Below are 27,905 nucleotides of genomic sequence, written 5' to 3' on the forward strand. Positions count from 1 at the left end.
GAAATTTCTAAGCCACTGAAAGGCATACCATATGTTCTTTCTCATCTCTCTGCCTTCCCACATGTTCTGACCTCCCTATTGCTCCCCTCTCCCTCTCTTGCCTTCCCAAACTTTTAGGCCCAGTTCAAATATCCCTGAAGTGAAGGTTTCCTCAATTCCTGCTGCCACAGGGCTTTGTTGGCACCCTTCTTATTGTACTCACTACACTCATGTACCTGTGCCCTGCACCAGGCAATACACACCAGCTCTTGCCTAGGAACATGTTGCCTTCATTTTTGTGTTTCCACATTTAGCTTGTGTTGGTATGGTGCTCAAAGGGTGTTTGTGAGTAAAGAAAACGCAAGTAGCTAGAGCTCACTAGCTGCTGGGCTGTGTGCTTTACGTGTTTCTCACCCACTTTTCACCACCCTGAAGTTGTTTCTTGATAAAGAGGGTGGGACTTAGGCAAGGTCAAATAACTCACCCAAGGTCATGTAGCACGCTAGTGGCAGAGCTTCAAAGATACCTACCTTTGAGGAGTACCGGTCTGTAAAAGAGAGAAGTTTTGTGTCTTTTTGTAACGGTCTCACATACTGAAGCACTGAGTTTTCTTCACATTAGACAGAGCAGGGATAGGCCTTTTCTACCAGAAGAAGCTATTTCTTCCTTTCAGGCAAGTTTGAAATGGTTACTATAGACAAATATTGTATATATTTGTTTGTTTGTTAAAGATTTTATTTATTCATGACACACACACACACACACACACAGAGCGGCAGAGACACAGGCAGAGGGAGAAGCAGGCTCCATGCAGGGAGCCTGACGTGGGACTCGATCCCGGATCTCCAGGATCAGGCCCTGGGCTGAAGGCAGTGCTAAACCGCTGAGCCACTGGGGCTGCCCATATTGTACATATTTGTATACATTATATATGTTTGCTGTCATTGCTTTGAATACATGTCAGGGGACTGGGCAAGACAAGAGTCATTGAACTAAAAAAACTAGCAATCCATTCAACTTGTGTGAAATTTTTGCATTAAGGACTTTAAAAACATCGTGTTTGGGCTTCTGTGACTGCCTGCCACACTCAAGATTCTGAATCACACCCCAAATCACTACTTCGCATTAAAGCAATTAATTTACTCTATAAATTGAAAATCCTCGCTGAAACGTGTTAAGGGCCAGATTCATTAGTCTATTAATATCAGGTATCATTTCCAAGGTCTGCATTCTAAGCATTTAAACTGATTTATAGTCATCTGCTGGTATGCTTTAAAAAAAAACAACAGAAACCTTCTATATATTTCATGAAAGTCAACAGAAAATGAATTCATGAATTTGCACGTGGATTCATTAATAATGGAATGGTTCTACATTGTCAGATTTCTCAGTGTATCTTGTTTTTAACATCAGAGACTTTAGTTCCAACTGCTATTATGTCTTCTCATTTGAATATTTTTGCTCAGAATATTTTCTTTTTAAATAGGAAGGAAAGCTGTCGTGGAGTAAATAGAGAAGCTGAAGAAGTGCACAGCTGCAGGACCACGCCCTCCCACACACTCTGTACACACTGGAACATTAGGAAGAGAATATTGAAAAACTGAGAGCTTTAGTATCAGGTGTTATTTAGCTTCCACTCAACTAATTTTCCCCTTGGAAAATTCTATACGAATGTTAAAGACAACTAGTTGCTTGGTTTAAACGTGGACAGGCACTGAATTTTCTTCTAGAAAAACTTAAGAATGTGTTAGCTTTGAGTGCTTTCTCATAAAATAGAATAATAGACTTGTTTCCCTATTGAGGAAATGTGGGATATGACACTTTGTAATTTTTGGTTACAGCTGTCATTTTTAACAGGTGAAATCTATTTCCCTTTGCTCTCTCTCTTTTTTTTTTTGTTCATATTCTTCTCTTTTCTTTTTGAATATGAAGTAGCTTATGAATAGAAGAATAAAAATGGAAAAGTACTGAGAGGTAGGTAAGTTTCTTTAGAAATTCTGATCTGTGGGCTGACCCAGGGCTGGAAGGAATGGTGCTTGCCTGGTCATCCTAAAGCAGTTTTTGTGTAAATGTGACTTGTACAGGTTGCTGAGGGCAGGACGTGCAGGGGCCAAGGGCATTATGGTGTTGTCTAGCTTGTCTCCTTCCCAAAGAGGAAGGACAGGGATTCAGTCTCCAGGAATCTCAAACCCTAGGGATCCTTTGCTTTCCCCAGGTGGTAATACCCATATGTGGAGGATTCCAGCAGAGTTCTAGGTGCAGGACCTCAAAAACAACCCAGTACCATATTAGACACCCATAAGACTACTATGAGAAGATATAAAAATTATGGGAACCAGATCCTTCTACATATGGTGGAAGGATGAAAACCTCCATAGATTTTTTTTAAAGATCCCATCCATTTATTCATGAGAGACACACAGAGAGAGGCAGAGACATAGGCAGAGGGAGAAGCTGGCTCCCTGTAGGGAGCCCGAGGGGGGACTTGATCCCTGGACCAGGATCACTCCCTGAGCCAAAGGCAGATAGATACTCAACCGCTGAGCCACCCAGGCAGCTCTTCTTTTTCTTCTTAAAAATCTTTTCAGTTTTTATAAATATAGGATAGTGGAAATGGAAGTATGCAGATCATAGAATCCCATAAGGCTATTAACTGTCAATTTGATTTTGAGCTTCCTGGGACCAAAGCATGTTGGGAAACCATCAGTTGCATGACTCCTATTTGGAAGGACCAAGAATGCTAAAACTTTTGTGAAACAAAACATTAAGGGCATAAATCTAAAATTTCCAGATGGGTCTTCATTAATGTGGCCATAGATGTTGCCCTTAACAATATCTCTAAAATAGAAAAAGTCTTAAAGGGGCAAGGGAAATGTTTAGCTTATGACTTACTTTGTTTTAGGTAGAAATGAAGTATTTTTAACAATTGAATATTATTCTCTTCAGTGCAAATCACTACCTGAGAGTAGGCCAGGCCCATAAAGGAACACACGTCCAGGCTCTAGGAGACTCTAATGCACTTCAGAAGTCACAATAAATTTTCTTCATTCTTGTAAAAGGAACGCACTAAACCAGAAAGGATTAAAAGTATTTTTAAAGCTAATGTCTATGTGCCATATGCCAAGAACTTTGTTAAATATTTTACGTGTACTAGAACATTTGATCTTCACAACTGCTGTGTTATTACAGATGAAGACATTGAAACACGGATTAGTTGCATGGTTATTCCTGCTCAGGACAACAAAAGTATAAAGGAAGAGTTGGGGTTTGAACCCAGGTAATTGAGTTTCTGAGGCTATGTACCTTCCACTATGCTGATTAATGTTTCTCCAAAGGACTCATGCATTATCCAAGCCAGACTAGAATATGTCTCAGTTTATAAGAAACATAGATTTTCAAGGCACAAGAACTCCAAATATAATAATGAGGGAAAACAAATCTTTGTACAACTCATCTTGGAAACTTAATGCACTCTGCTTTTTTTCACCCTACAGATAAAAAGGATGCCATTTCAGAAAATATAGGTCCCATGAAATGGAGAAACATCAGCTAACAATGGTCTTCTAAGTTTTAAGTGAAAAGATCAGCAAGCAGGCTTAGCAACCCCATCCAACGTTCTAAAGTCAGACCTCCTGACCATATTAGGCAATATGGTCTAGTGGAAAAAGCAAAGGTTTTGGAGACAGATGCTGGCATTGACTAGCTTTGTGACCTCATTTAATCTCTCCTATCCTTTCTTTCTGAGAAAAAGACCGCATCTTATTATGAAGGTTTGAGATAATGTATCAAAAGTGGCTTAGTAGATGCTCAAAAAGTAATTGATACTAGTATTATTGTTGTTACCATGATTACCTGGATATAATGAGAAAGATTAGCCTTTATGGCTAATGATGACAATTTTGTTGTTTGAGCTAATAGTATTCAATGAAACTTTATTTACTACTAATTTCATCTAACATCCCGGAAGGCATGTAGGGAAACAAGACAATAAACACCAAGTCTCTGCTCCCAGAAACATTATAATCCAATAATAAATCACATAATTATAATAGAGTTTGAAAGAAGTCTGGTTTGGTGGAAGAATGGGTTCAAATAAAGCAATAACATAAGATGAGTTGGGGCATGATGCAGGTCTTGACTGCCAGGAGGCGGAGTTCATTCGTAACTTGGTAGGCAAAGTTCTGCAGGTAGAGGAACGACCCCTAAAATCAGAATTATAAGAGCTTAATCAAGTGAAAAAAAAAATGTTTGGCATGGAGTCTGGCTACTGATAAGATCCAGTGTGAGAAGAACGTGGGCTTGAAGTTGGTTTTCCAAGATTGGTGGAAGAATCCAGCCAGTCATTTGCTTTCTCTCTTGGGGTCTTTCCACACCTCAGGGAAATGTTTGGTTGAGGTTCAAGTATTTTGTGTGGACATGGAACAGGGAGAAGCTGACTGACTCCCTGAAGGATAAGCCACCATTCAGTGGCACCAGACTACCCGACTAAGATATATATCCTTGAGACCACAGCTCATCAAATTGCTCAAAAAGCAAAGAAAAATAGTTCTCTCTTTAGATCCCCAATTCTTGGGCTTTGTTGGGACCAAAAAAAGTATCTCATACTCCAATAGCATTTTGATGAAACACCTAATGCCTATGCCTGATAATAATTTAGTAGTGCAATGTAACTCCAATTATTTTTATTTTTTTTAAAGATTTATTTATTTATTTATTTATTTATTTATTTATTTATTTATTTATTATTTGTGATAGAGAGAGAGAAAGAGAGAGAGAGAGAGAGGCAGAGACACAGGAGGAGGGAGAAGCAGGCTCCATGCTGGGCCAATTATTTTTTTAAAAAATGATGTTCTATTTAGAGTGTTATATCATTAGTATTTTCAGGATTTGTTTTAATAATTAATCTTTAACATACAGGATAGGAAACAAAGATAGCACTCCTATTTGAATGCTAATGTGTCAGTAATTTGAAAAGATTTCCTGTGACTAAGTTAAAAACATCTTATTAATGTATTATATAATTTTTGCTAGAGAAGCTAGATATCCTTCAGTGAGTAGAGTGATTTTTACACCTTGGAGATGTGATTCCGTAAATAAGCAGAGGAAAGAAATACAAAAGCATGTAATGTATGTAAGATGTTCAGCACAGTGTCTGACAAATAATAAGTGTCCCACATAGTAGACGTTATTTTGAAATCCATTTAAATAAAAACATTTTCTTCTCCAAATTATATTGGCTAAATTAGCTCATATTTTTAACATTAAAGTATTTCTGCTAAAATAAGCTAAGTGTATTGTAAGTCTGTAGAAATGAGTCATCTAAATCAAAGAAAAAACCTTCTCATCTACAGACTACATACAATGATGCTGGCTTTTCAGCAAGACAAAATCCTCACTCATTAGCTACAATTACATTTACAATTCTGCATTTATGAAAGGACGGGGGTGTGCAGAAAGTACACTTACCTATTTTTGGAATGTTCTCAGAAGCCAAGGTTAAGATAATAAGAGGCTTCTTCTTAAACTCATTAAAATAACTAGAAAACTCTTTCCTTAGCATCATGACTAATCAAGGCTTACCTAGACTCGAAGGATTCTTTCATGGCTTTTGGTTCTTCAAAACTTGCCATGAGTTCTTTTTTTTTTTATTGGTAGGGGGCAGAGACAGAAAAGAGTGGAAGAGTTTTGCAACAGATTATCCTAAAATATTCCGGAGTTTCCTGAGGCTCTAAAATAAAAATATGCTCACTGTTCTTAATTCTCTTAAATATACATGTGTTTGTGTATAAAGAATAAAAATAACAAGAGTTTAAAATGTATTTATATACAAATTACAATGTGATTGGAACAGTCAATGTTTACTATTAAAAGGAGGATTCTGGGATCCCTGGGTGGCGCAGTGGTTTAGCGCCTGCCTTTGGCCCAGGGCGCGATCCTGGAGACCCGGGATCGAATCCCACGTCAGGCTCCCGGTGCATGGAGCCTGCTTCTCCCTCTGCCTGTGTCTCTGCCTCTCTCTCTCTCTCTCTCTCTCTCTCTGTGACTATCATAAATAAATAAAAATTAAAAAAAAATTAAAAAAAATAAATAAAAGGAGGATTCTTGTTGAGACTGAATTAGTAAGAATGGTTAACAGGCCTCATTGAATTATTTTGCATAAATTCTCTAATTTAGCAAATTGGAGAGAAATCATCTTGATAGGTTTCTTGACATTTCATGTAGGTGGTTTTACTTGGGTGATATCAAGTCAGTCATTGGATTTCATCAAATTAGGCAAGGTATTAGACAGGTTACCGAAAAGACGAACACTTTACAAAGGGAAGGAAAGGGTAGAGTGCTTGAGTTGACTGACTCAGTAATGCTGACCCAAGTAGACTCCACAAGGATGTAGCACAAGCATATGCTGTACAGTCTTCATTGTTAATGACCTTTAGAGACTTTTCAATACTCACCACTACACTTTAGTAATCTTATAATTCATATCCAGCCACACAATTTACTATTCATAAGAACTCAGCAGGGCAGGGATATATATTACTCCAAGGCATGGCCTGGGGTGCAACTGCCATTTTAAGATAGAACTAAAGCTTCCAGAGATGCTCTACCCCCTGTGGCAGTCATTAACGAACCCACTGGCATCTCCCTTCTCTCCCCTCCGGGCACACAGATGAGGTTGTCTTTCCTCACTCCCTTGAAATTAGGGAGTTAGTGGCCACGTGACTAGTTCTGAATACTGGTTGTGGCCACCCTGACATGTGTCACAATGTCAGCACTCCTCCCCTTGCTGTCGTGACCACCAGTGTTGCAGATGGTGGAGGTCCTGGGGGTGAGTGACAGAAGCAGGGTGTCTTGCCAATGTGGGATGGGCATGGAGCACCAGTGAGGAATCCACACTGAGCCCGAGGCTCCCAGTTGTTATGGCTACATCAGCCAGGCTGTCCTCACGAACAGACCTTCCGTGCCAGGAAAAGAGAGAATCCAGGTGGTGAGTTCTTAAAAGACATAGAGATGATATGTGCTGGGTGGCACAGTAAAATTTATTTTTCTTTATGATTTACACATAGTAATTAAACACACAAAAGAACAAACACTGTCAAGATGGCCATATGTAGCTTAGGAACTGACTGGTCCCAGTTCAATCATACAAATGTTCATTCAGCTTAAAAATGAGTTTCTTTTTAACATTTTTTTTTTTTTATAGTCCCCAAGGCTTGCACAGTTCAGTACAAATGTTTTTGTTATTTTGTTATTGTCAGGCACATGATGTTTATCAATTCCCAGGAAATGAATGAAATCAACAAAAACGTCCTGTGACGATTGAGCACAAATTTTACAGAAATAGATTTGATGACAGTTTGATAGTTCAGCTAACAGATCAATAAATGAAACATGAAACAATATTAACAAATTACATTTGTCTTAAGGATTTATTTCTTCTAAAATATTTACCATACTTCTTTGTGCAAGGGTTCCACTGACTTCTTTGGTTTTAAACATTATAGCCCTGTGTGTCCTAAATATATATAGTTCTATTTGTACCAAACATCGAGAATAAAAACATTAAACAAAATTTCAGAAGGTAAAAATGGAATTATTGCTTCAGTATAAAAAAGTGTCTGGGCCCATCTGGGTACTATTGCTATTATTGCTTTGCTTCTATTGGAAAACTATCCTGGAAATCAAGGAATGTATCCCATCACTACCTGCTGAAAGTATAATTTGGTTGTATATTATCATCTATTAATACGCCCCTCCCTTCACCAAAGCTATCCTAATCTTGTCCTTAAAAACAAAACAAAGTGAAACAGCATAAATAAATAAGCTTACCTGGGGATACAATAAATAAGCTACTAGAAATAAGAATAAAGAAGATTGTAACACAAAGCTCTTCAGTGCTGTACAATTAAACAATAGCTTCAGATTTTCAAGGTCTCTAAACACAGCGTTGGTTGTAGAACAGTTTTAGCGCTGATGAGCACCTGACAGATCTAGAGAGGAAGACATTTCTGTTGTTTTCACTATTTAAAGAATGAAAACCTAGAGGCTACAGTTGTAATTTCTGCCTTTTGGGAATTTACTAGGTATGTACCATCAACGGTTCTGGACTGCTGCCTAGTTGTAGAGCACAAATCTTAGGGATTTAGAAAAAAGACAGTAAGAATATTCCTTCAATTCTTAGTGGTTTCTTGGTCTCCAGAATAGTTAAACAAACAGAAAAAAAATGAGACTCAAAAGTTTTGCTGCCTTCTTTTCTTCGCATCCATCGCATCCAGAATGGGTTGTCTTTTTGCAGTGTATCTTTGACGAAGCTCTTCTATTTCTCGTTCCATCATGGGGTCCAGCGCTTTTAACCGCATCTGCAGTTCTTCTAAACTGAGATTTTTTAACTAGAAACAGAAAAAAAAAAAAAAAAAAAAAAAAGAAGATATTAACACAAAATTATCTACAATAGGATAAAATCTAATGGGCTTTAGCATGAATATTTCAGCAGTCTTTACATCATCTTTGAAATGTAGTTCAACAATTAAAATGGGAATACCTTCTCTGAAGAACCAAGATACCACACCTTGTAAGAACCTTAAGTAATCTTGCAACAAAAGCAATAAAAAACTCTGCTTTTAGGAAAGAGCAGAGAGAAAAATAAGCTGATGAAAAGTATTTGTTTTTTTTAAAAAAAAGGCAGAAAGACAAATCCACCAGTGCCAACACACAGACATTCAGGATATGTTCCGAATATATCTACTCCAATCTCTCCTATCCTTTCCAGCTCTGGAGCACCGCCATAATTGTGAGTATTTGCAGAGATCACCCAAGAATGTGACAAGATTGAATACAGGTTAAATTAAGCATTCTATCTTGCATTTCACCAAGTGTTTAAATTTTAACTACCTGGTTAATCAGAAAATTAAATTATCTAGAATACTTTTGTCCCAAACATTTTGATATAATAAGGTTTTTAATTTATGAATCAAAATCCTGAGCCTGATGTAAACAAAGCTGTGTAAATTCTGACATAAGCTTGGCTAATTTGAAGATATAGTGCCTATCAATTTTTCACTATGTATATTCTAGTTTGACAACAATGGTAAATTTGACTAAATGGTATAGTTTGACCATAATGATTTAGTTAAATTATACTGCCTTCTGGAGGCAAGACCAGCACATCCTTTACTGGTTTTCTGTGTAACAGCAGGAAAGAAGCCTCATATATATGCAGGATGAGATCCATTCCACATAATGGGATTGGTGGCATCCTGAACTTTAGTGTAATTATTTGTATGTCACAACAGCAAGATATGGATTATCTCTTGAGAAACATATTTTAAGATATCCTGAAATATATAACCTAACACTTGGGTTTTTATCTTATTAACCTTAAAAAAACCCCTAAATCTCTTGTCTCCTTCAGAAACAATGGTGGCAGGTAGGTGGTTTTAAAAGGTCTGTTAGACGATAGTGATTTACAGAATGCTACTACATACTCAGCATCTTGGTAGGTATACTCTAAGGAAAGCAAAGAAGCACTAAACTACTTCCTTGCCTTAAGAAACTTACAAATTAGTCAGAAGGGTAAAGATCAGGAACTAGAAACACTTAGGACCTGACACAAGACCTTACTGGATGCGGGACAGATTACAGCGAGAGGTTCTCAGGCCCACAAATAAGCTTCGCAGGTGCAAAATTCTGCACGTTCATGCATACATTTTCCTGGGGAGAGTATCTATTATTGTGTGTGTGTGTGTGTGTTTTTTAAACAGATTCCCAACAAAAAAAAGAGAAGCCTCATTATAAATTCAATGGAGAGCAGATTCCCTTTAGGGAGCAGGGACTATGTTGGTCCTTGAAAAGGGCGGTGTCTCAGAGCAATGAGCAAGGCCCAAGGAGGAAGCCTCGCCATTGTGAAGAAGGACTAACGTCACTGCAGAACTGGGGGCTGGTGGGGTCCCAAGCCAGGCAAAGCAGGGTTTGGACTTCAGGGAGTCATGATCTGCTCTAGAGCAGAAGATTCTATGAGAGTAATTCAGACTTGGTTTTAATATGCTAAAAAATTTTGTTTTACTAAGAGAACTGTTTTTGTTATTTTATGAGTCAAGTCACTAAATGCTCTCATTACTTTATAGTCAACATGTCAATTTTAACAAAAAAAAGTTATTTTTCAGCTTGATCCTCCATTTTACTCACCTTATCTGTCCCTGAGTTACTCTTGGTTCTAAAAATCAAATTTATTCACAACTGAAAAAGATTTGTTGCCACTGAGGATACTGATAAGAATGAGTCACAGGCTCTGAAGGAAATTCAAAAGAGGATTTCCAAAAATATAGGCATGACAGTGTTACGGGAAAATGTAAATGGGCTCCCAGGATGAGAACTCTGAAGGTGAGCACCACTTGCCTTGGTATATGAAAAGTTCTGGCATATATACAAAATATGCCCTATTCTGGTATACATATAAAATATGCCTTATCATGAAAAGAAGCTAGTTTACTGTATCATACCATCATATGCATTTATATACAATGCATTGTATTGCATATTATATTCCTTCTTCATTAATTTTTAATCCAAATATTAATCATGCATCTGTTAGATGGTCAAGGATGTTCAAGTCTCTGGGGGGATAAAGAATAAGCCAACAGGGGATCTCAGGACTTTCTAAACTGTATGTACAGGTGATGGTGAGATGAAGGGCCAATACAGACCACACACAGCTATATTTTCCCAGGAAAGACACACTTGGGTGCTATCTACATAAGATCCAATTTCACTTTGTCTCTTTTTCAGCCCATGTTAATCTTCCCATCTCTGAATTTCTATATAACATTAATAATTTAAACAATATAATTTAGTATTTGATTCTAGTCATTTATTATTTCATAATTCATTTTTATGCATGAGTTTCATGTCTCCATGCTAGACATTCCAAAAATTATTTAAACTTTAGAGACTGTACACACACGTAGAAACTATAAAACTGTACTGCTACATATCATGGCATAAAGATAGGTAAGCAGAAAAAAAGACTCAAAGGAATGGGTTACTCAGTAATTAGGAGAAAGAACATCAAACAAAGCAAACAGTTTTGCATTAAGATATTCCTGTAGATATCTTATGCTACCTAACTGGGGCAAATTATCAAGTTTATAAATATTATATTATAGTAGTGGACTGAATTCAGAGATAGAAGGCAAGTTTTACTCCTGTAATCAACTGTAATATTTTCAATATGTAAAATTTGTGACAAACAGATCTGTGATGTTGGAGAACCATTAGTAGTATTGTTAGTGAATTAGGTGTTCCATATAAGTAAGTTCATGAAGTATCTAAATCTTAGTTTTTTAAGTGGTAAAAACTTTGCTTTAACCATTTTGAAGAGAAAATCTTTATAAATACTTTTTTTTTTTTTTAAAGATTTATCTATTTATTCATTCAGAGAGAGCGAAGAGAGAGGCAGAGACACAGGCAGAGGGAGAAGCTGGCTCCACGCAGGAAGCCCGATGCGGGACTCGATCCCGGGTCTCCAGGATCACACCCCGGGCTGCAGGCGGCGCTAAACCGCTGCGCCACGGGGGCTGCCCTCTTTATAAATACTTTACAGAATATGTTGCCTTCTAAAGCAGAGAGTACAGGACCTAAAGCAACTTTCCCTTGATGATGAATCACCATCATTAATTTCTATTACTAATCTGTGCTGTATGTTAATTTTCTCTCCCCTTTTTGGCTTATTTATCTTCATTTGAGAGAAAGTTGCCAGCTCCTTTTCATGGCCTTCATTAGACATATATCATTCTCTCTTTACTTCAAGCTTATTTATCTGTTGGGAACCAGAAAAGCAATTAATCCTCTAAGGCATTACACTAAATAAGAATAATATATTAAAGAAAGCCTGAGACTGTTTTAGGAAAGAAAGAGCATGGCTTTAGTGCTGAACTTTGTTAACACCTGTTTCTAGTGTTTTTCTTATAATCTGATTTCAGATTTGTGGCTCTAGAAGGTCAAGGTTACAGGAAATCAGACACCTATGTATGAAACATAAATAGTTGTATTTTCAGGTATGCTGTCAGAGAAATCCTGAGTACTCATTAATTAAAATATTTATTGATATTTTCTATGGACCAAGCACTGTGTGTACAGAGATGAATAAAATACTCTACCTCCACAGAAAACTTAAAATCTAGCTGGCAAGACGTCTATACATAGCTAATTCTCTGAAGGATGGGGACACTGAGAAGATAGGAAACAAGAGGGGAAAATGGAAGGAGCATGAGAAGAAACATGTAAGGTGCACAAATGCCTGGCATCCCTGGAGATGGCAGATGGCCACTGGGATGTGGGGCAGACTCATGGGAGGACAGGAGTCAGGAGAGGAAACAGGGAGGAGAGCTAATGGCCGTAAGCATGCTGCTACAAACTTTCCGTAGCCAAGAAAGAAATGCTAGATAATTCTGAATATAATTGGTGACAGAATCACGTATGAGATAGAAAAATATATCCAACAGCAGGTATAGAAAATGGATAGGCAGGGATCCCTGGGTGGCGCAGCGGTTTGGCGCCTGCCTTTGGCCCAGGGCGTGATCCCGGAGACCCCGGATCGAATCCCACGTCGGGCTCCCGGTGCATGGAGCCTGCTTCTCCCTCTGCCTCTGTCTCTGCCTCCCTCTCTCTCTCTGTGTAACTATCATAAATTTAAAAAAAAAAAAAAAAAAAAAAAAGAAAATGGATAGGCATGGGGGGAAGATGGAGGTATAGGAAGGCCTGTGATAGGTCTCTAGACTGCAACAGAGAGGATGAGGCTTGGACTAGGAGAAAGGAAGTGGAGATTGAGAAGGGAGGGAGCTGGGAGACTGGGAAGCAGAACTGGTAAGGCTTTCTTTGTGGAGTGATTATGAAAGATCAGGAAGAGGGAAGGGCTAGGGTAACTCTGCCTTCAAGCTAGGGTGACGGGATTGTCACCATTAATAAGGTAGGGGAGTAAATAAAATTGAGTTTTAGTCTCGTTGAGTTTGGCAGATGAACAAAGCACTGAGGTGGAGATGTTAGATATGGAGTATAATTTGGAGGTTTGGAGCTCAGGGAGAGATGAAAGCTACAGATGTAAGGAATCATCAGCATTGAGGCTATAATGGAAGCCCTTGATGACGACAGGATTATCCAGAATGAAGTTTTCTCCTTCATCTTACAATTTGACTATGGTGTCCAACAACAGAAAATCATCCCCAAACTTCAGCATTTGTGATCAGAGGCTCTTCTCATTTTGTTAATAGAAGGAAAATACCAGTAGATTCTAAATAACTAGATTATGGTGTCACCTAGACAAAAATAAATAAATAAATAAATAAATAAATAAATAAATAAATAAATAAATAAAAGTGAAGTTAACTGATAGAACTTTTTACTTTTTATATAGAGTGGGTATGATTTATAGACATGAACTTCTGGCTGGGTTTTGACTTATGATTAAGCCCTAATAACATATATTTAGCACTCTGTATTTCTGTAGCTACTGAACCTCCCACAGGCATGAAAATGTTTTGGGGAGGAAAATGCGACAGAAGCAGCTTTCCAATCTCTTGGAGAGCAGTACTGCTTGATGGCTTAGTAGTAAATAGGGTCACAAACCAGATAAAATTTTATGGACACTCATAATGATAAAAATGATCCTATAATATTAAACAATCACTATCACCCTTTTAGAATACTAATCCAAAGTAAAACAATTTTGGGAGCTAATGAGGATAATATTAGAAGGAAAAGTTGAACTTCCTGAATTATCAATATTATTGTGACAAAAGTTTCATTCACCAAAATTAGGTTTCTTGAAAATCTTCACAAAAAACGAAGGGAAATCACTTTAGAATTGTTATGTTTGTGGGTCAACAGAGTTTGTGGTAAATTAACTTGAATTTATATTTTTTTAAATATAGCAAAGAAATGTTACTTATGAACCATCTTTCTACAATACAAGGAATTCAAAGCAGCTGTAACTACCATAGCCATCTGTCAGATGACTAAGTTCAAAATAAATTCAGAGTAAACCAGAGTTGGAGTATCACATCTTGGTCTACATTTTTCAGTTTAAAGTTCCGTAAGTGAAGTCAGTAAAGAGAATTTCAAGATATGCATACATTGTGGTTTTTAGTGAACAAATGTACAAAAATGAGTAATTCATCCAGAAATGGCCTTTATATGTTCTAGGCTAATTCTATTTAATAAAACTTGGTTTTGAATTTAATGATAACACAGAACTTGCACAACTAACCATGAGTCTTAAATTTTCAGGTCTTAACATTCTGAAAGAATACTGTAGTTTGACAATCATTATAAACATTATAGAACTTGATTAAGTGACTAAATGAGCTGACATGCAGTAAGAGAAAGGGCCTGAAAGCAAAGACAGAACTTCTTCAAATACACAGAGAAATGGAGAAGAGTTTTCAGAACAATATGGTTTTATTACCTCAGGCAATGTTTTTCTACTCACAAGAAGTTTTGCTTTTCTTGGACATTTGAAACGACAAATATCAGGGGGCAAGACATATTAAGGGCACAGTATAAAATCAATTTCTATAAAAAGAGTTTAAACTGAGGTCAGGTAAATTGAATCATACGGACCTCTGAGAAACACACTGGAATCTGGGACTATTAAACACCACTGCAACATATGAACAAAGCATTGTTTAACATGAGTATAACTATAAGGTTGGGTTATGAGTTAAACCTTGCAGAATCTTACTGCAAAAGTAAACCTCAGAGATGACCTACTTTAGCTTACTTGTTTTTGGTGAGAAAATGGGAGCCAGGTTGTTCAAAGTTACAGACCTGGATGATGATAGAGATAGGACCTGACCTCGATGGAGATCAATGTATTTTTTTTTTCATTATACCAAGTTTGATATTTTTTAAAATTTGTTTTTATTGATGTTCAATTTGCAACATATACTATAACACCTAGTGCTAATCCCATCACGTGCCCTCCTCAGTGCCCATCACCTAATCACTCCATCCCCCACCTACTTCCCCTTCTGCAACACTTTGTTCATTTCCCAGAGTTAGTAGTCTCTCATAGTTTGTCTCCCTTTCTGATTTTTCCCACTCAGTTCCCCTCCTGTCCCTTATAATCCCTTTCACTATTTCTTATATACCAAGTTTGATGTTTTGTTTTTGTTTTTTTTTTTAAGTTTGATGTTTTTAATCTAGCACTGTCAGAGTGTTCCAAGTGTTTGAGTCATCACGAATGGGGGTGGGGGTGTGTGTGCTGCTAAGAAATTTCTAGGGTCTTCAACCTGAGCTGAAAGGGAAAATGGTTTGTAAGTGTTCAGCTGTGAAGTCCACAGTGAAGAGAAAACCTTGCAGATGACATTTTTTTTTGTTTTTGTTTTTTTTTTTTTGATGACATTTTTATAGAGCAGTTTTTTTTAGAATGAAATAAACTGCAGAAATTTAGCAAAAGGTAGAATTACCATCGTCTTTAAGTTTCAGGATAGTTGGTAGACTAGGATTTCCCAGCTCTTGTTTAAAACAAGTCAGACTCTAAATAAAAATCCCAACTTCTAAACAATAATTTAACGATGAGTAGTTTATAGGTTGTTTATAAGTTAAATGAAAAAGTCAAAACTACTTTTCAATAGAAGTCAACATTTGTCTGAAAATTGGTACAGTTTGGTACATAAGTGACAGCTTGAATGTGCAGACCGTTTTGTTAATAATCGTCCTGGATTATCACATTTCATCTGGGAGTAAGAAGATTACAGGTAAATATCCAAAAAAATTATATTTAACAGTATCCCTTAAAAAAGGAAACAAAAAAAAAAAGGAAACAAAATCCAAATAAAAGATGTGCAAATTACTAACTAGCTCTTGTATAAAACAGCAACATAACCCAATGACATGAGAAGATAGAAAATGAGATTAAGTCTTATAAACTGATAATTTTGATAGTTTAAACTTTTAGTCATTAGGATGATTTCTAAACACTATGAGAAGCATTGAAAAACTGCTAGTTACTGGTCAGGAAGAGTAGTCACTAACATTAGAACTTTCTGCAAGTTTATATATCCAATCTAATATAAAGACCTAGGATATCACATTCAAGTGATAAGACTGAATTACTTTCCAAAATAATATCGTCTTAGGAGCTCTTGGAGGAAAACACTTAGATTTTTTTTTATATTATTTTGTTTTGTCAAAAATAGTCCTAATTACATGAGAGTTTTAAAAAACTCTCAAAAAGTAGCAGAAACAAGATTATAAAGTTTTTAAATGCATAAATGTGGTAACATTCAAGACTTAATGGGTCTACAAGTTGCTGGTATAATCAGTCTGTCAAAATAAACAAGACACCATCATAATGAAGCAGTCTTATATATTAATGTTAACACATTTAGTCAAATAGTCAATCAAGAAAATCCTGTACAAGGTTTGCTGTGTTTACTGGGAAAACAAACTCTTCCTAGCAACTGTTTAAATAAACTTCACAGATGCTACACACCTTATTAGTGGCTTGTGATTAAAATCTTTTTTTTTTTTTTTTTTTAGATTTTATTTATTTATTCATGATAGTTACACAGAGAGAGACAGAGAGGCAGAGACACAGGCAGAGGGAGAAGCAGACTCCATGCACCGGGAGCCCGATGTGAGATTCGATCCCAGGTCTCCAGGATCGCGCCCCGGGCCAAAGGCAGGCGCCAAACCACTGCACCACCCAGGGATCCCAGTGGCTTGTGATTAAAAAAATATGGATTGTTAATACTGTATCCTGACTCATCTATTTTCCCATCTGCTAGCAATTCTAACAATATGAACTATCAACAGAATGGCTAACAACAATAATTTTCTATGGCAATTTTGATGCTGAATTGCCTATAGCACTTTTTTAAGATTTACCAGTGCATGCCTCAGACTGTTTTGAGTTGTTTATGGCCTAGAGCAACATACTCCTTTCCCCCCTAATATTTCATTTTAGCTCAAATTTTTACTGTGTTGAACAGAATCTGGTTTGGTTTTACAAATGCCACACTTATTTGGTTAACAATGAAAGTAGGAAATACACCAAAGAAAGTACTAGCAAAAAATCAGTCAAGGCCACTGATTAGTTTAGATATATTTAAACAGGTAAGGGACCTTCTTCCAAAGAACTGAACAACAGGGACAATGGGTACGACACTTAAAAACACTTAAAATATCAAAAAGGAAGGCATTTCCTGATTTAATTTCTGCTCCAAGAAGAACAGAATAAAATAAAAGAGCTCTCAAATCAATCCAAATACTATAAAGCCTGCTAAAGAAAAGCATACATATACATTTAAAATACACATTTACAAAAATAATGAAGATTGTGACAATTTCAGACAATTGACATACTAGAGAATAAAACTGGAATTCTTCACTATAAATCCCTTGTAAAACATGCCCTTAAAAGCTGCATTAATATTAATCTACTGAAAAAAAAAATTAATCTACTGGCAGAGCCTTCTCCCCAAAATAGGTGCTATTTACCTACCTGGAGGGAGGATTATATGTAATGTTTGAGCTGAGTGGCCCCCATCTTCTGCTGATTGACTGAATGACTATTAATATTTTGGGACTCTAACTAGAAAATGCCATGAAGCATCTGTTTAATCTCAGAGCATCTAGAGTAAATTTAAGACATTTAGATTTTATTTGCATTCCCAAAGAAAAGGGGGAAAACCATTTCTTGTGGGTATCAGTAGAGAAGAGAGAAGTACCAACTACTGATCATTTACAAAAAGTGAGACACTGTCCTAGGTCCTGGGCATTAAGTCATTTAATCCTAGCAATTACCTTATGGGGTAGATATTACCAACCCTATTTTATAGGTCAGGACACCCAGAAAGACCAAGTGATCCACCGGAAGTCACACAGCTGGGAATGTTCATGTTCACTCACAGACTACATCAAACCCCCTAATATAATTTGGGATTGAAGCCTACTAAGAGCTGTTTCTTAGGTCTCCCAAGAACCACAAGCACTTCAAAATCCAGATATCATATGAAACAGTTTCTAACAGATTATTTATAAATTAAAAATAGGGAAACACTTTTATTAAAAATACTGCCTTTCCTGCCAGAATATTTTATGTCATTAATGTATTTTAGCTATAATTGGCCTTACAAAATAAATGCATGTAGGTTTAAGCATTTAATTCAATCAGCTCTCTAGCAAAATAAACACATTTCTACATAGTGATGTGGGATAAATGCCATAATTTTTTCAATAACAGATACGCCATGACAAAATCAACAAGATGTGTCCCCTTGACACAGAAGCAGGACTTTGCTTATGCCCTACTCAGACTGCCCCATCATTGCTTTGGTGTTGTGTTCAGCTTCGATCTAGCAATGAGCTATGAGCTGATGAGCACTACTACAGTTATCCTGACCTGGAGAGATCTGAGCCATCCATACGGAAAAACAAATGATGAAATTTTAGTTGCATTCCTCAATAGCAGTTGAACACCCATTCCTTATATGCTTTTCAGTTTCTAGTAGTAGTTTTGCCTGCTAAAAATATCAGGAAAAAGTTAATTCATGCATAGCTCTGCTATATTGTAAGCAGCTCTAAAATTCTAGGCTCAACACAACAAAATCTGAGCATATCAAAACCAAACTACTAATTAAATCTTTCTAGATCTGTTACGGGGCAGATGACCCTTCTCTCAGTGATTCTGATAAATACTTGGAATATTTTAAGACATTGATTAAGCTATAAATGAGATTAACAAATGAAGTGATTATATATATTGTTTCTTTAAAAATTAACTATACGACTAGTTCTGGAAGAAAATAAATTTTTAGAAAACAGTTCTTTTTTTTTTTTTTTTTTATTTATTTACTTATGATAGTCACACAGAGAGAGAGAGGCAGAGACACAGGCAGAGGGAGAAGCAGGCTCCATGCACCGGGAGCCTGATATGGGATTCGATCCCGGGTCTCCAGGATCGCGCCCTGGGCCAAAGGCAGGCGCCAAACGGCTGCGCCACCCAGGGATCCCTAGAAAACAGTTCTTAAAATATATCTGTAATCAGCTTATTGGGCAAATTTTTATGTAACTATAATATAAACTTAAAAGAGTTTCATTTTTCTCCAATCATACTCTTTTAGCTGTGCTATGCTAGATTTCCCTGACACATCTCTTAAGGAATCTTGGGCAGATCTCACTGATTTCTGGTCACTTTTAGTTTTATGCCCCGATAAATTATAAACTCCCTCCCTTCCTTCTATTAGCTTGCACAGAGAAACCAAGAGGTTGTAGTGGGAAGAGACGCTGTCTGCATCTAGAACCTTCTCTCCATCTCTTTTCAAGGTCTAGCTCCTCCAGTGCTAGGAGTTGGGAAGGAAACCAGGATCCTGTGATAGACATGTTACTTCTCAGTGCAAGGAGCTTTCAGTCTCTGGTTTGGTTGATTACTGGTGGTCTGTGCAGAAGGGGTGTGTGCAGGTTTCCTGATATGGTGGCTGGTATTACTCTGGTGCTCTCATCTCTTGGAGGTGGGCAGGTCTCTGGATGGGGTATTGTCTCCTCTGACCTGAAAGCCCCCTTGACAGTATTATGATGTCTGATCTCTGTTTTTAGAGTCAGAGAGACCACAGAGGTTGTTCTCTAGATTCTCCAGGGCCCCCAGAGACCCAAGGGGAGAGGCCCCCCTGATCTCTTCTTTCTAAGCACAGTCCCCCATAGCCTATAGTTATCCTGAAGGCCTTGGCTCTACCTGCTAAAGTCTCCTACCTACAGAACTCTTTGGGAGAGAAATAGACATCATCGCCCCCCCCCCCCCCACCAAATATCTTTTCTTTATGTCTATGTTAACATATCCCCCAGACTCCCAGGAACTTATTCACAAGCTCTGCTCTAGTAGCAAATCAGTGGGTCTGTAGGTTCAATCAGCTTAGCAAGCAGCTGGCTGGGATAGTAGATGCCAGTCTCTCTTTCCTGTAGACACCACCAATTTCTAATAACAGGCTCAATAGCCAATAACAGAAATTGGTGTACCAGCAGACTGGCATCTACTATCCCAGCCAGTTGCTTGCTAAGACATCCCCCCACATCCAACTCTAATCTAAGCAAGAAGAGTGGTATTTTCTTCTTCCATGAGACCACCAGATTATGAATTCCATAAGGATAGGAACTTTTGCAATAGCCGAATCCCCAGTGCCTAGAATACTACCTGCAACAGGTACCTAATAAATATTTACTAAATGAATGAAAGATGGTGGGACTCTTGTAAATTCTGGAGAGAGGTGTCTGCTTTCAGTTATTCTCTCCTCAGAATATGGGGGGCATACTGCCGTCTTCAGCTATGTGCCCCCGTGCTAATGTGTGGCAACAGCAAAAGTCCCTTTGAACATTGTAGCACATAGCTGTTAACTCTTAAAAAAAAAGTGTGTGTGTGTGTGTGTGTGTGTGTGTGTGTAGGGGAGACAACTTAAGTAAAGAAAAATCGGTATTATCCAGCATATTTCATTTATTTCTGCTACAGGATAGTCTCATGCTCCATTACATGTTTATTTCACAAGTCTGATAGATTTTATTTTTATAAAGATTTTATTTATTTATTCATAGAGACACAGAGAGAGGCAGAGACACAGGCAGAGGGAGAAGCAGGCTCCATGCAGAGAGCCTGACACAGGACTTGATCCAGGGTCTCCAGGATCACGCCCTGGGCTGCAGGCGGCGCTAAACTGCTGCGCCACTGGGGCTGCCCTGATAGTAGATTTTGATTTTAATTCATTCTTTTCTAGAAAAATGGCTTCTGTCAAAAAATTCTTCAAAATGATAATAAATATCATAGCTTACTCTTTTGGCTAACATGCACTGAATGAAGGATAGATTTCTTACTAATATCACCCAGTGCAACCATTTATACAATTTTCTACTGCAGCAATGTCACACTACTTAGTCTGACAATTTAAATTGTAACCAGTTTCATGCCATAAAGTAGCAAAATTTACTTTGCCAAATCTATAAAAAGAGTTTTAAAATAAAATAGAGCTCAGCTGAAAACCAGAAATCATGAAACTCAGATTGCGATAATTTTTTTTCTTTTTGGACATTTTTAATTTTTATTAATTGGAGTTCAATTTGCCAACATAAAGCATAACACCCAGTGCTCATCCCGCCAAGTGCCCCCCCCAGTGCCCATCACCCCATCACCCCAACCCCCGCCCACCTCCCTTTCCAGTACCCCTTGTTCATTTCCCAGAGTTAGGTGTCTCTTATGTTTTGTCACCCTCACTGATATTTTCATTCATTTTCTCTCCATTCCACTTTATTGCCTTTCCCTAATTTTTATATTCCCCAAATGAATGAGACCATATAATGTTTGTCCTTCTCCGATTGACTTATTTCACTCAGCATAATACCCTCCAGTTCCATCCACGTCAAAGCAAATGGAGGGTATTTGTCGTTTCTAATGGCTGAGTAACATCCCATTGTATACATAAACCACATCTTCTTTTTATTTATTATTTATTTATTTATTTATTTATTTATTTATTTATTTATTTATTTTTTATTGGTGTTCAATTTACCAACATACAGAATAACCCCCAGTGCCCGTCACCCACTCACTCCCACCCCCCGCCCTCCTCCCCTTCTACCACCCCTAGTTCGTTTCCCAGAGTTAGCAGTCTTTACGTTCTGTCTCCCTTTCTGATATTTCCCACACATTTCTTCTCCCTTCCCTTATATTCCCTTTCACTATTATTTATATTCCCCAAATGAATGAGAACATATAATGTTTGTCCTTCTCCGACTGACTTACTTCACTCAGCATAATACCCTCCAGTTCCATCCACGTTGAAGCAAATGGTGGGTATTTGTCATTTCTAATAGCTGAGTAATATTCCATTGTATACATAAACCACATCTTCTTTATCCATCATCTTTCGATGGACACCGAGTCTCCTTCCACAGTTTGGCTATTGTGGACACTGCTGCTAGAAACATCGGGGTGCAGGTGTCCTGGCGTTTCACTGCATCTGTATCTTTGGGGTAAATCACCAGCAGTGCAATTGCTGGGTCGTAGGGCAGATCTATTTTTAACTCTGAGGAACTTCCACAGTTTTCCAGTGTGGCTGTGCCAGTTCACATTCCCAACAACAGTGCAAGAGGGTTCCCCTTTCTCCGCATCCTCTCCAACATTTGTTGTTTTCTGCCTTGTTAATTTGCCCCATTCTCAGGGATCCCTGGGTGGCGCAGCGGTTTGGCGCCTGCCTTTGGCCCAGGGCGCGATCCTGGAGACCCCGGATCGAATCCCACGTCAGGCTCCCGGTGCATGGAGCCTGCTTCTCCCTCTGCCTATGTCTCTGCCTCTCAATCTCTCTCTATGTGACTATCATAAATAAATAAAATTAAAAAAAAAATTTGCCCCATTCTCGCTGGTGTGAGGTGGTATCTCATTGTGGTTTTGATTTGTATTTCCCTGATGGCAAGTGATGCAGAGCATTTTCTCATGTGCTTGTTGGCCATGTGTAGGTCTTCTTTGGTGAAATTTCTGTTCATGTCTTTTGCCCATTTCATGATCGGATTGTTTGTTTCTTTGCTGTTGAGTTTAAGAAGTTCTTGATAGATCTTGGATACTAGCCCTTTTATCTGATAGGTCATTTGCAAATATCTTCTCCCATTCTGTAGGTTGTCTTTTAGTTTTGTTGATGGTTCCTTTGCTGTGCAGAAGCTTTCTTATCTTGAAGAAGTCCCAATAATTCATTTTTGCTTTTGTTTCCCTTGTCTTCGTGGATGTATCTTGCAGGAAGTTGCTGTGGTCAAGTTCAAAAAGGGTGTTGCCTGTGTTCTCTAGGATTTTGATGGATTCTTGTCTCACATTTAGATCTTTCATCAATTTTGAATGTATCTTTGTGTACGGTGAAAGAGAGTGGTCTAGTTTCATTCTTCTGCATGTGGATGCCCAATTTTCCCAGCACCATTTATTGAAGAGACTGTCTTTTTTCCAGTGGATAGTCTTTCCTGCTTTATCGAATATTAGTTGACCATAAAGTTGAGGGTCCACTTCTGGGTTCTCTATTCTGTTCCACTGATCTATGTGTCTGTTTTTGTGCCAGTACCACACTGTCTTGATGACCACAGCTTTGTAGTACAACCTGAAATCTGGCATTGTGATGCCCCCACTATGGTTTTCTTTTTTAATATTCCCCTGGCTATTCGGGGTCTTTCTGATTCCACACAAATCTTAAGATGATTTGTTCCAACTCTCTGAAGAGAGTCCATGGTATTTTGATAGGGATTGCATTAAACGTGTAAATTGCCCAGGGTAACATTGACGTTTTCACAATATTAATTCTGCCAATCCATGAGTATGGAATATTTTTCCATCTCTTTGGGTCTTTCTCAATTTCTTCCAAAAGTGTTCTGTAGTTTTTAGGGTATAGATCCTTTACCTCTTTGGTTAGGTTTATTCCCAGGTATCTTATGCTTTTGGGTGCAACTGTAAATGGGATTGACTCCTTAATTTCTCTTTCTTCAGTCTCGTTGTTAGTGTAGAGAAATGCCACTGATTTCTGGGCATTGATTTTGTATCCTGTCACACCCCCGAATTGCTGTATGAGTTCTAGCAATTTTGGGGTGGAGTCTTTTGGGTTTTCTAAGTACAGTATCATGTCATCTGCGAAGAGGGAGAGTTTGACTTCTTCTTTGCCAATTTGAATGCCTCTTATTTCTTTTTGTTGCCTGATTGCTGAGGGCTAGGACTTCTAGCAGTGGTGAATAGCAGTGGTGAGAGTGGACATCCCTGTCATGTTCCTGATCCTAGGGGAAAGGCTCCCAGTGTTTCCCCATAGAGAATGATATTTGCTGTGGGCTTTTCGTAGATGGCTTTTAAGATGCTGAGGAATGTTCCCTCTATCCCTACACTCTAAAGAGTCTTGATCAGGAATGGAGGCTGTATTTTGTCAAATGCTTTCTCTGCATCTATTGAGAGGATCATATGGTTCTTGGTTTTTCTCTTGCTGATATGATGAATCACGTTGATTGTTTTACGAGTGTTGAACCTGCCTTGCATCCTGGGGATACATTCCACTTAGTCATGGTGAATAATCTTCTTAATGTACTGTTGGATCCTAGTGGCTAGTATCTTGTTGAGAATTTTTGCATCCATGTTCATCAGGGATATTGGTCTATAATTCTCCTTTTTGGTGGGGTCTTTGTCTGGTTTTGGAATTAAGGTGATGCGGCCTCATAGAACGAGTTTGGGAGTACTCCATCTCTTTCTATCTCTCCGAACAGCTTTAGTAGAATAGGTATTATTTCTTCTTTAAACATTTGATAGAATTCCCCTTGGAAGCCATCTGGCCCTGGACTTTTGTGTCTTGGGAGGTTTCTGATGACTGCTTCAATTTCCTCCCTGGTTATCGGCCTATTCAGGTTTTCTATTTCTTCTTGTTCCAGTTTTGGTAGATTGTTGTTTTCCAGAAATGCGTCCATTTCTTCTAGGTTGCCTAATTTATTGGCATATAGCTGCTCATATTATGTTTTTAAAATTGTTTGTATTTCCTTGGTGTTGGTGGTGATCTCTCCTTTCTCATTTATGATTTTATTAATTTGAGTCTTTTCTCTCTTCTTTTTAGTAAGGCTGGCTAATGGCTTATCTATCTTATTAATTCTTTCAAAGAACCATCTCCTGGTTTTGTTGATCTGTTCCACAGTTCTTCTGGTCTCTATTTCATTGAGTTCTGCTCGAATCTTTATTAATTCTCTTCTTCCACTGGGTGTAGGATCTATTTGCTGTTCTTTCTCCAGCTCCTTTATGTGCAAGGTTAGCTTGTGTATTTGAGTTCTTTCCAGTTTTTGGATGGATGTTTGTATTGCGATGTATTTCCCCTCAGGACTGCTTTTTCTGTATCCCAAAGATTTTGAATGGTTGTATCTTCATTATCATTAGTTTCCATGAATCTTTTAAATTCTTCTCTAATTTCCTGGTTGACCCTTTCATCTTTTAGCAGGATGGTCTTTAACCTCCATGTGTTTGAAATCCTTCCAAATTTCTTCTTGTGATTGAGTTCTAGTTTCAAAGCATTATGGTCTGAAAATATGCAGGGGACAATCCCAATCTTTTGGTATTGGTTAAGACCTGATTTGTGACCCAGTATGTGGTCTATTCTGGAGAAAGTTCCATGTGCACTTGAGAAGAATGTGTATTCAGTTGCGTTTGGATGTACAGTTCTGTAAATATCTGTGAAATCCATCTGGTCCAGTGTATCATTTAAAACTTTTGTTTCTTTGGAGATGTGCTTAGAAGATCTATCCATTGCAGAAAGCACCATGTTCAAGTCTCCCAGTGTAAGTGTATTATTATCTAAGTATGTCTTAATTTTGGTTATTAATTGATATACTTGGCAGCTCCCACATTAGGGGCATAAATATTCATGATTGTTAGATCCTCTTGTTGGATAGATCCTTTAAGTATGATATAGTGTCCCTCTTCATCTCTTACTACAGTCTTTGGAATAAACTTTAATTTATCTGATATGAGGATGGCTACCCCTGCTTTCTTTTGAGGACTGTTTGAATGGTAAATGGTTCTCCAACCTTTTATTTTCAGGCTGGAAGTGTTCTTAGGTCTAAAATGAGTCTCTTGTAGACAGAAAATAGATGGGTCTTGCTTTTTTATTCAGTCTGAAACCCTGTACCTTTTGGTGGGATCATTAAGCCCATTCATGTTCAGAGTTACTATTGAAAGATACTTCGGGTCATCATAATACCTATTCAGTCCCTGTTTTTGTGTATGGTTTCCTTGGACTTCCTCTTTCTTTTACAGAGTCCCCCTCAATATTTCTTGCAGAGCTGGTTTGGTGGTCACATATTCTTTCAGTCTCTGCCTATCTTGGAAGCTCTTTATCTCTCCTTCTATTTTGAATAAGAGCCTTGCGGGATAGAGTATTCTTGGCTGCATATTCTCTGAATATATCTTTCCAGCCCTTTCTGGCCTGCCAGGTCTCTGTGGAGAGGTCTGCTGTGAACCTAATACTTCTCCCCATAAAGGTTAGGGATTTCTTGTCTCTTGCTGCTTTAAGGATCTTCTCTTTATCTTTGGAATTTGCAAGTTTCACTCTGAAATGTTGGGATGTTGAATGGTTTTTATTGATTTTATGGGGGTGGGAATCTCTCTATCTCCTGGATCTGAATGCCTGTTTCCCTCCCCAAGTTAGGGAAGTTCTCAGCTATGATTTATTCAAATACTTTCTGGTCCTCTGTCCCTTTCGGCATCCTCTGGAACCCCAATTAAACGTAGATTTTTCATTCTGAGGCTGTCATTTATTTCCCTTAACCTTTCCTCATGATCTTTTAATTGTTTTTCTCTTTTTTCCTCTGCTTCCTTCCTTGCCATCAACTAGTCTTCTATGTTACTCACTCATCCTTCTACCTCAGTAACCCTAGTCGTTAGGACCTCCAGGTTGGATTGCATCTCAATTGATTTTTAATTTCGGCCTTATTAGATCTAAATTCTGCAATCATGAAGTCTCTTGAATCCTTTATGCTTTTTTCCAGAGCCACCAGTAGCTTTATAATTGTGCTTCTGTATTGGCTTTCTGACATCAAATTGTAATCCAAATTCTGTTAACTCTGTGGGAGAGAGGACTGTTTCTGATTCTTTCTTTTGTGGTGAGTTCTTCCTTCTAGTCATTTTGTGCAGTGCAGAGTGGTTAAAAACAAGTTGTACTGGAAAAAGGAAGGAAAAAGAGAGAGAGAAAAAAGGGAGGAAAACAAACAAACAAAAAACAAAAAAACAAGGAGGGTATCCTCTGATTCTATATACTGTAAATCCCTCCACTTCCCCTGGAGCGTTCCAGCGCTGCTCAGTGAAGAACTTGCTCTTCCCCTGTCCTTCCACCTGGTCTTCTGGAGTAGGGGCCTGCTGTGCTGACTCTCAGGTGTGTACCTGGGGGAGGTGCCCCGCCCCCTGCAGGTGCTCGGCTCAGTGGGAGCTGTTTATCCTGTGAGGCCTCTGCTCCCTGGCAGTCCCGCTCCATCCCAGGCACAAGGTGACACCAGGAGAAACAACAACAGTGGCGGAGGCCAGCTCTCCAGTCCTAGAGTCAGTTCCCGCAGTAACTACCGTAGTCTCCCAGTCCGCAGGGACCTGGATGCTCTGGGGGAGGGGGGTGCTGATCTGCACAGCTCATGGCCCCAGGCGGCAGAAGCATCCTCAGTGTCTTGTGTCCTCCCAGCCTCCGCCTGTTCCAAGGGGAGCGCTGGATCCTGGTCTGTGTCCCCTGGTGCCCTGGGCTCCAGGGCCTGCGCTGCTGCCCCAGCTGCTCTTGGGGCTGCGCAGCCCCCTCTGCTCGGAACTGCTGCCTGAACGGCCGCGATAATTTTTTAAATAGTGAAGCAATACCTACAAATAAGCAGGATTCCTAATACTTTAGTTTTGAGGCATCTACATCTATAGGTCTTTTAAAATACTTCAGAATAAGAATCAGGTCTGATAGCTATTTACAAAACAACAGGAACTCAAAATATAGCAAAATGTTTTTTAAAAACTTAGCAAAAGTAAATTTTGATAAAATTATTCATCCTTGCTTGCCACCTGAGCCTTAGAAAATAAAACTGACCAAAAGGGTAACATTTTAACATAATTATTTATTTTAGATAGGCATGATTTGTGGCTGAAATAGTATTTTAAATTTCCCAGATATTAACAGATAAATCTACAAATTCAATTAAAACCCCATGAAGATATTCAGGGATTTAAAACAATAAAGGGTTAGCACCTGGATGGTGTCTCAGTCAGTTAAGTGTCTAACTCTTGATTTTGGCTCAGATGATAGTCTCAGGGTCATGAGATTGAGCCTTCCATCTGACTCTGTGCTGAGTGGGGAGCCTGCTTAAGATTCTCCTTCTGCCCCCTCCCTCCTTCTCTAAAAAACTAAACTAAACTAAACTAAAAATAAAAAAGC

At 38.3% G+C, this 27,905-nt stretch overlaps 1 protein-coding gene across 7 annotated transcripts in view; it reads right to left on the reverse strand.

The window, feature by feature from the left end:
• Positions 1-6,995: 6,995 nt before the first annotated feature.
• Positions 6,996-27,905, reverse strand: part of STK3 (serine/threonine kinase 3) — a 378,723-nt gene continuing 357,813 nt past the window's right edge. For 6 of the 7 annotated variants that reach the window (XM_077846732.1, XM_077846731.1, XM_077846729.1 and 3 more), the window contains one exon: positions 6,996-8,366. In XM_077846732.1, the coding sequence (XP_077702858.1) occupies positions 8,208-8,366 (159 nt within the window). In that variant the 3' untranslated portion in view covers positions 6,996-8,207. The remainder of the gene's footprint in view (positions 8,367-27,905) is intronic. The other variant, XM_077846728.1, reaches the window with a different exon arrangement.

This window comes from Canis aureus, chromosome 14 (assembly GCF_053574225.1).
Source record: "Canis aureus isolate CA01 chromosome 14, VMU_Caureus_v.1.0, whole genome shotgun sequence".
In the NCBI taxonomy this organism is placed as follows: domain Eukaryota; kingdom Metazoa; phylum Chordata; class Mammalia; order Carnivora; family Canidae; genus Canis; species Canis aureus.